Below are 9,688 nucleotides of genomic sequence, written 5' to 3' on the forward strand. Positions count from 1 at the left end.
GAACAGTGCGCCCTAGGAACCTCCTGCCTCTTCCCCAGCAACGGCTTCACAAGCGTGCCCCACTGCATCCAGCTTTGATGAGTCCTAAGGTTAAACTCAGACCCTTTATCATTAGTAGAAGTGCTAACACTCTTTAGTTAGTGTGCATATGTGCGTATGTTAGTGCAGTAGTGGTGAGAGAGACTTGAGACGTTGGTTTTCTCTAGCCACGTGTATTTTCTGGGAATGGAGCTTAGGTTTTCAGGCTTCAGAGCACGCCTCTCCCCACCAAGTCACCTAGCCAGCCCCAAACAGATCTCCATGCTTGCACGGTATCTTCCTAGCTTGTTTGTTTGTTGTTTATTTGTTGTTGTTGTTTTATTTCAGGGAGTTAAATCATTTCCATCTCCCAGCTCCGCACAGGTCCTGCGGGCCATGTTCTAGAATACTAACCTGTGGCCTGCTGGGCTCCCACTCATTGCTGTGTCATTTCTTTGGTTTTGGAAGCTAGAAAGTTTGGTTTTCTTACTTGTGAACTTAAGTATGTTTTTGTTGTTGTAAATTTGTCTCTATTATTTTTATTTTTGGAATGGAGTAGAACTTTATACCTGGCCACAGTTGCCATTGAGATTAGAAACATATAATATCTTTTCCTGACATTAAACAACAGCCCATAAAATTATTATAAAGTTTGGTTTTGTTTATAACATACAAACTGTAGACAATGCAGAGAGTGGTTTTGTTTGTTTTTGAGACAGGGTTTCTCTGTGTAGCCCTGGCTGTCCTAGAACTCCATCTTTAGACCAGGCTGGCCTCAAACTCAGAGAGATCCGCCTGCCTCTGCCTCCCGAGTGCTAGGATTAAAGGTGTGTGCTGCCACTACCTGATTGATGATATTTTTAAAATACTGAATATTCTTCAGCCTAACAGAGGACTTATGAAATTGGTTTCTCCTTTTGCTGCATAATGGTTCCTTTTTCTAGTTTATGTGCTTATATAAAATTAAACAAAAACTGCTGCATAACTTTTACAAAAATACAAATAAATTAGGTAGACTTTTTGGTTTTATTTTTAATTTTTTTATTTTCAAGGCGGGGAGCACATGTCTGTGCTATAACATGCATATGTAGGTTAGGGGACAACTGATCTCTAGGTGTTGGTTCTCTCCTGCCTCCTTGTGGGATCTGGTTATCAGGCCTGCATGCAAGCATCTATCTCTAGTCCTGTATTATTTTTTGAGATTCGGTTTCTTTAGTTCAGGCTGGCCTGGTAGTCCCTGTATTCTTCAGAATGACTTCAATGCCTGCCTGATCTGCCTCCAAAATGCTGAGATTAGAGGTGTGGACAACCACACCTTACCTAGATAGACCAATTGTGAACCTTCATTCATTTAATCATTGGTTATTATCCTTAGGGTAGTGGCTGTCAGCCTGTGTATCAGTACATCCATATCCTTGACAGCAGACAATACCTCATTTCCCATACTCTGTCCTTTTCAGGTCTAGACTAATATCCTCCAACAGTTGCTCCAGTTGAATACTGGGATCTGCTTTACTGTAAAGATTATCTGGGAAATAAGTGTGATCTTCTTTGTCTTGTTGAACCAAAACTGTTTTTTCAGACTTAGTTTTTATTTCCTTTTTTACAGACATACAAAAATAAAGTGAACGCACACTCAGAGAAAGATGAGTCCCCAAGTGATGGAACCATTTCCTCTCCTCTGTGTGTATCTCACCCTGTGAGCCAGAAAAAGAAAGATGTCTACCGTACTAACCAGACCACCTTCATCATTGGAGAAACACCAAAAGGAATCCGCAGGTATGTTATCTGTGGTAACTCTAGACTCAGGCCAGTTCTCAGAAGATGTATAGCTTCATCATAAAGTATATAATGTAAAAACATACCTCACATCCAAATTTCAGAAAATCAGAACTTTTCTATGTTAAAAATAAATGCTTTTGAGATAGGCTCTCACTAAGTAGCTCAGACTGGCCTGGAATTTGCTATGTATAGTTCAGACTGGTGTTATGAATCTCATGCTTTAACTTGCTAAATTCTGGGGTTACAGAGATTTAGTGGGGACTAACATGGAAATGAGGCTGTCTCCAGGGTTGGGTGAAGAGATGAATAAGCCAGGAGTTCAGTGGGAGCTCCACAAGCAAGTGTTAATGTTATCAAGAATGGCATCAAGAGTTGGTGAGGTGGCCCCATAAGCCTGGTCCACGGGCCTCTGGACAGTGGAAATGATACTGGCTCTCGCTCAGCGTTTGTCTCTGAGGTGCCAGGAAAGGAGCAGCAAGCCCCGCAGTAACCCATAGAGCTGGCATGAGGCCACACCTTGTCCTGCCAGGCAGGCTTGCTGCAGTGATTCCTGCAGGGTGTACCTTTTCATTGAGATCAGTTACTCCTCTAGAAGGCAACTGTATTTCCCTAGTCGTTAAGAAACGTGGGTTCAGAGGAGGGAAGGACAGCGGTGGTTTCTTCTTGTCCTCTCGTTGTTCACAGCCCACAGAGGAAATGTCCCCTGCTCGGTGAAAGGTAAAGAGTAATACCCTTCCTGCTGCCATCATAGTCAGTCAGAGTCAAGACAGGTCTTGTAGCAGCCACATGATGGCCTTTCAACACCTCCAGCCCCCAGAAAGCAAAGGCAGTGGCATGGTGATAGCAGATGTGGTCCAGCTCCTTCCCAAGAGTAGACAAGCTTTGGAACGTTAGCCGTCGTGACTTCCAGATGACTCCTCGCTGGTTTTTCCCTTTTCCCTTTTCCTAAAGCTACTCTACTACTTTTTTTTTTCTCACAAAAGTGATTAGCTTGTGTTCCTAATTACACCTTGCATTTTCATTGAATTCTTAGAAAAAATTCTGTTGAAGTCCCAGAATTAAGAAAATGAGTTGGAAGGCAAAAAATAATCCTTCTGTGCAGCCATGAGCATAATTCACTCAAGGTTTCATGGGCTAATAGTGTTGAAGCAGCACTCCTCCCAGGGACGACCCACCCAGAGTCCCAGGTGAGGGCGTGCATCCTTTCAGGTTGCTTTGGCATCTGCTAGACAGAGGTGCCACCAAGTCTTAGATAAATAGAAGACATCACTTAAAATCCTCTTGGTCACTAAAGCCTTATAAATATAAGTTAAAAAAAAAAAAAAAAAACATTTACTAGGTCCTGGAAATGGATTTGTGTAGGTGAACACGAATAAGGTAGTTCCACACTAGCTCAGAATTAAGAATAATAAAGGGTTCTTTATTTAGGGGGAACTCACAGATTACAGTTCTAAGCATGAGCAGAGAACAGGAACTGAATCCAACAGCAGAGAGAGAGAGAGAGAGAGAGAGAGAGAGAGAGAGAGAGAGAGAGAGAGAGAGAGAGAGAGAGAGCGTGCAAGTGTGCACACGTTTTTTAGTACCCAAGGCCATGCCCAACCTGGTCCAGCATCTCAAAGGCCATTGCCTGAAAGAGTTTCCCAGCACCTCCTCTTTTTGTCTAAATAAGAGAATTCCAAACCCAATACAAAACTATATACAATAAGAACAGATATCAAGTATAAAAATTAGAATTACAACCAGCATAAACAATATTAAGCAAGAAACATATGCTAAATGATAATTATTTTATTTTAAGGAGTCTAAGTCCTGTGTTATAAATAACTTGACTAAGTCAGGAGAGAAAAGTAACTATGATTATCTTCTAGTCTTTAACCCCATCAGAGACCTGTTGTGTAAAGTGAAATACAACACTAAAACTGGGGAGCCTTTCACATGTGCTGCAGAATTGGCTTTGGTTTTTATCTGAAGAAAAATTTACAGATACTTAGGTTTCCCAACTTATGTCCCAACTGCAGCATCAGCAAAGCCATACGCTGTACCTTATTTTTTCAGTGGGGAGGGAGATGAGGCAGGCTGGCTCCAAACTTACCATATAGCTGAGGTTGATCAAGAACTCAATCCTCCTGCCTCCACATCCAGAGTGTTAGGATCACAAGCATATGTTACCAAGCCTGGCTCAAAACTGGGATCTTTTGAAAACACCCTTGTGCTAGTTCCCTATTCTCTTGCCTTATGAAGACATTAGTCCCGTGGGGTCCATGCCCTACCCATGACTTTACTTTGATCCTATAGGTCCTTTTGCCGATGCTGTCACATTGAACTTCAGTGTAGTTTAGGGGATAAGTACACTTTAGATTTTAAATCCTTCACTGTGGAAAGTAGCAGTCTATGGCTCAAGGAACCTAAATAGTTTTTCTGCCTCCACTTTACCAGGGTTCCAGAAGGCCCATTTGTGTGTGTACATAGAGAAGTGTTTGTTAGTATCTTACTCTAGGAAGGCACTTTGTGTCTTCAAATAACATCTTACTTTGTTTATTTGGTTGGGGGGGGGTTGTTCGTTAGTTTGTTTGTTTTTGAGACAGAGTCAAAAACAAACTAAGTAGCCCATACTGCCTCAAACTTTCTATCCTCTTGTCTCTTGAGTACTAGGCATGTAGCTGTACACACCACCATGCTCAGTAAAAATGGGCTCCGGCTTCCAAGATTAGCTGTCTGCACAGGTTGAATCAATTGGGGGTGGAGGTGGGGGGCTACTGTAGGAGGAAGGGGTGCTTGGTGGTTCCCGGCCACCCTGGCTAGCTTAGCCCCGAAATAACCACACAGAAACCGTATTAATTAAATAACTGCTTGGCCCATTAGCTCTGCCTTCTTATTGGCTAGCTTTTACATCTTGATTTAACCCATTTCTACTAATCTATGTGTCGCCACATGGTTGTGGCTTACCTGCAAGGATCTGCAGCTGACTCTGGTGGTGGATCCATGGCGTCTCTGACTCCGCCCATCTTTCTCCCAGCATTCAGCCCCATCTTCCCCACCTACCTAAGCTGTGCCCTATCAGGCCAAGGCAGTTTCTTTATTCATTAACCAAGAAAAGCAACACAGACAGAAGGACCTCCCACACCAGACTACAGTTATAGGGCTTTCTTTAAAGCTCAACCAAAGCCCTGTGAAATTCTATACTGTGAAAGAAGGGGGAAAGGGAATTTTTTTTCAGAATTTTCCATTTATCAAAGCCATTCTTTAACAATATTATTCTGAGACTTGAATGCAGTATAGATTCTCAAAAACAGAGTATTTAATGATGATTCTCATGTCAGTCATAAATTGACTAACTGGAGGAGTAGCCTGCTGGGTTCTCATAATTCCCAGAAAATACATAATAGTATAAATCAGAGTCATGGAAAAAGCTGATGATTTAATAAGCTAAAAGACCGTTTCTGGTAGCATTAGGGAAGAGGCACATTCTCCGAGGATGGAGTCAAGCTGATATTCCAAAGGGCAAGGTGCGTTGTTCTGTGTTTGTTTCCTGTCGCTGCTACCAAGCACATTAAAAGTCCTTAACTCCACTGCAGTGTGCGAGCACAGGCACACGCGCCACAGAGCATGTGGAGACCAGAAGACAGCGGTCTGGAGTTGCTCTCTCGTTCCACCCTTGCATGTGTTCTGACTGAATGCAGGTCCTCTTCACTTGTACCTGCTGGGCCATCTCAACAGCCTTCTGATTATCTCTTTCAAAATAAATTGTAAATGCAATACAAAATAGTAACTCCTTGCTTTGTCTATCCAATCTTTAGAAAGCAGTTTGAAGAAATGGCCTCCTACTACAAGTCATCTGTACAGGAGTTTGCTAGACAGGTAACCAGTGCCACGTCTGAGGAGCGACTGAGACTGCTCAGGGACTTCTACAGCCCTCGGCACCCAGAGGTAAAGGGGTTCTTCGTGAGTTCTGCCCCAGAGTCGACCAGATCTGTCCACAAGCAGGAAGACAGGGTCAAGAATAAATCCAAAGGAAAAGAATCTCTTTTAAAAGAACAGCGCTCAAATGATAACACTTGGTCACGCAATGATCCCACCAACAAAATGTCTCAAGCTTACAACCCAAAACTATATAAAGGAAAGTCAAACAGATTTCAAAATCATGGTTCCCATGGAGAAGAGATATTTTCTGGTGATACAAAAATTAAGAAATTGTCTGTCAGCTTTACTCAAGAGAGCGACAGTGAGAGAAATGGCCACACACCCAGGAACAGCATGACACTCTTCTGTCCAAACAGCAAGCCTGGAGCCCCAGAGACAGAGCGAGAGAATTCCCCAGGGGCGTGCAGTTCCAGGGACAGATCACTTCTCAAGCTGAGGAACAGCAGGGTAGAAAACCCAGCGTCAGAAAAAGCTCCTGTGGAAGACTTACTCGGTGACACCTCTATTCTTAATGACCTCTTTAAAAGCTGCGGGGAGGGTCCCACACAGCTGCCAGATAGCGTTCTTTCAAGATCTGTGACAAAAGCAAAGCAGAGACCCAGAGACTTCTGGGACATGTTGGATGAGCAGAATGATGACAGCCTTAGCAAACTCACTGACTTGGCAGTGATAGAGACTCTGTGTACCAAGGCTCCCCGCTCCACAGTCTCCAAAAGGAAAGATGAACTGGAAGCTCCCCTTTGGAAAACAAATGAGAAGTTTTTGTGGAAGACGTTTAACTCAGAGGACGATGAAAGCATAGCCAGTACAGAGAGAGAGTAGAACTTGGATGCGCCGTTGTGTGAGCGTTTGTGGTACTGGGATTGTTATCATTGGCCAGAGCACCAGCGCCTTAACCTCTCACATTGCTGTGATCTAGTAATTGTATTTAAGTGGAAGGAAGTGAACAGACATTTGATTTTAGTTGAAACCTCTTTCAATGAACTTAATATATGTGGCTTGCACACTCTGAAATGTTCTCATTGTTGGATTTGTTTACTTGGTGGCTTTTTCTCAGCTGCTGTGGTCTGGGATTGGTGCTTGGCTGTGTAGGTGAAGGCAGGGAGGTCCTGTCTGCAGAGCACCAGGTCTGCATAGCCCCTGGGTTGTGACTGGCACACTGAGGGTATGGGGCTGGTGCCTGCCCACATTCAGCCAAGTCTGCAGGACTGATGCGAGGAACTATCCGGTCAGAAAAATAGCAGGCTCTCCAGATTCCCCCCACGCTGGAGCGTTTTAAATTTACTACTTTCTTTTTTCCTTTACTGTAAGAACCTCTTGAACCTGTTAGAGTGTTGGAACGCAGTAACTTGAATCTGTGATCCAGGGCCATGATCATTCATAGTTGGCTGGGGGTGGGTGAGTTAAGAGTTTTGTTTGCATGGGCAGAAACCAGCCCCCAGTAAGGGCTGTACACCCACTAACAGAAACAAGAAACAGGCTCCCAAAGGTTTCTCCAGTCCCTGCTGCCCCTCCCCTGCCACTCCCCAGGGAGCAAGAAGAGGAGCAGGCTTTGGATTAGTCAAACTAAGAGTTGTTGACAGTTTGTTTAACTTCCTGGGTACTTAGAGACACACCCAGGGATCATCCAGGTATAGGCCTGCCACTCAGAAGGTGGCTGACCTTCTCAAGCTGGGCATGGCACAACTCTTGGGCTTTTCTTTTTCAGCCTGCAGCAGGATGTACCACAGCCAACTGAGCTTGGCCCCACACTTCTGGCAAACTGCAGACCCTGTGGACCACAAATGAGCACTTCGGTGGGTGGCAACTCCCGCAAAGCCTGAACTTCGCGTGTGTGTGCGCGCGCGCGCACACACACACACACACACACACACACACTGCCTTAAAAGAGAAGAAAGGCTAATCTGGAGGCAGCGACGGAAAACTCTGGAGCTCAAGCCATTGGGAAGCTTGTTATCTACCACCAACGGGCATCCTGCATCCCTCACAGCGTGAAGCCGTGGATGTGCAGGGAGCTTGAAGAGCCCGAGCCTCAAAGCAAGGGGGCGGGGAACAACACTGTACGTCTGTGATCTTGTGGGGTCCCCCATAATATTTTGGCAGGAGGGTGGGGATGGTCGCCTAGTGCGTGTGGCCAGTCGAGGGTCCAAGCGGAGGTCCATTAGGCAGGAGCAGGTGGGGACCCCGGGCAGGGGTGCAGCTTGGCGCGGTGGCCTGGGTGAATGGACCTCAGGTGGAGAGGTCCCGCCCCCTGGAGGCCAGAGGCAGTGATTTCCGCTGTCTAAATCACTCTCTACTGGTCCCCGGTTAGAGTGGTTAGAATTGAAGCTGCAGGCCAGAGGCGCCGCCCTCCCTGCAAGCACCTAGACAGAGCTGCCGAGCAAGGAAGGAAATGGGAAGCTGGCAAGATGGATCTGGCCGATTCCAGGCGCAGTGTTAGCGAGCCCACTGGGGACTCGGCCAGGCACGCCCCGCAAACACACGGCAGGCTTGCTGGGGAGGAAGTCAGACTTAGCACCTTGGCGTACTCCACCTAGCTTCCCCGGCCAGCTGCCCCGGGAAGCGACCCCCCACGTCCAGAAGCACTCCCCAGCCTGTGCACGCCCTGCGTTGTCTGGCCTCCAGTCCTAGGCCACACACTCCCTAGGACGAGCCCTGCTGCTGCCTTCCCTGCCCTCCCACCTTCATGCTTCCCTCAAAGCCAGCGCCTTCTGCCAAACCTCCATTCCCAACCTGTTATCACGTCCTGGAGAGAATGTCTCTGAAATATTTCCTGAATCCCACTGCCAAGAACCTAGAGTTTCCGTCCCTCCACCTCCCATCTGGATGCCTGCAGACTTCTCCCTGGGTTCCCAGGCTCCAGCCTCCTCCCTCTCTAATCCATTTTCCACACCGCATCCCCAAAGCCTGTTGAAACACAGGGACCTTGGCTGCAGTAAACCTCTCGTTTCCTCTGTTAGAGTGGGTTAAAAGGGATTGTGCTGGGGAATAAGTGCATCAGTTCACATTTATTGAGTATTTACTGTGTCGTTTGTTTAACATTTCAAGTGATTTTCATGCTTAATCTGCCCAGCAGCTCTCCTGAGCAGGTATTATCTGTTTTATTGAGGAAGAAACTGAGGCACGGAAGCCACACAGCCCTGAATCGGCAACAGCTGCTCCAACTATGTTTCTCCTCTACCTGAGATTCTCCTGAAAGCCACCACCACCCTGGGTGGAAGGACCTGCAGCTGCAAGCTGTGTCCTGGGAGCAGCTGGATGCCAGCTCTAGTCACTAAGTGGTTCAAGCAGGTGACGTCTAGTCGGATTTACTTTGCTATACTTCACAGCCCCCCCCCCCCGTGTTTGCACGAGCCTTCTATGGTTTAGACTTCTGAGTCAGAGGCTAGCACTGCCCCTGCATTTGGCCCCTGAGCCTTGGAGTGCCCCCCTATCCATCCACCCAAGGCCATGACGTCACTCTTCATTGGCAGTGTCCACGAGATACAGGATAGACGGAGACACTCTTCTGCTTTCTCTCCTGCCAACACAACCTCTTCAGAGCCCTCCATACCCGCTCTGCCCTTAGATCCCCAACTGCCAGGCTCTGGCCATGCCCTTTGGTTTCCATTGTACTGGGAGGAGTGGGATTACTCTCTTAAAATTGTGGCTGGGAAATCTGGAATCAACAAGAGGCCTTTCTAGCCTTTTCCCCATCCCATTCCCTCCCCCCAAAAAAATATTACTGGGTCTCTGGCCCTGTTTTTCTGCCTAGGAGTTAACAAGGAAAGCCTGATCCCCACCCATCTCCTGTGGCTTGAAACAGAGACTCTGGGGTGGCAGTGAGCAGGAGACCTTGATTTGTTAGCTGAACCTGTTTCTGCTTCTGCGCACTGACCGATTACCTATAATGCTTTGTGCTTGGGCTAGCCTATGTGACTTTAAGCAGCTTTCTGAAAATTTAGTTTCTTTTCCTGTATAGATCCAT

General features: G+C 46.4%; 1 protein-coding gene across 6 annotated transcripts in view; it reads left to right on the top strand.

Moving 5' to 3' along the window:
• Window positions 1-9,488, top strand: part of Ercc6l2 (ERCC excision repair 6 like 2) — a 90,952-nt gene extending 81,464 nt beyond the window's left edge. The window contains exons 18-20 of one of the 6 annotated variants that reach the window (XM_038333126.1): window positions 1,628-1,797; window positions 7,430-7,517; window positions 8,795-9,488. In XM_038333126.1, coding sequence (XP_038189054.1) covers window positions 1,628-1,797; window positions 7,430-7,517; window positions 8,795-8,806 — 270 coding nt within the window. In that variant the 3' untranslated portion in view covers window positions 8,807-9,488. Of the gene's footprint in view, window positions 1-366; window positions 486-1,627; window positions 1,798-5,597; window positions 6,736-7,429; window positions 7,518-8,794 lie in introns of those variants that run through there. The other 5 variants (XM_038333127.1, XM_038333125.1, XM_038333124.1 and 2 more) reach the window with 5 other exon arrangements.
• The last annotated feature ends 200 nt before the right edge of the window (window positions 9,489-9,688 follow it).

Source organism: Arvicola amphibius, chromosome 6 (assembly GCF_903992535.2).
Source record: "Arvicola amphibius chromosome 6, mArvAmp1.2, whole genome shotgun sequence".
Classification (NCBI taxonomy): domain Eukaryota; kingdom Metazoa; phylum Chordata; class Mammalia; order Rodentia; family Cricetidae; genus Arvicola; species Arvicola amphibius.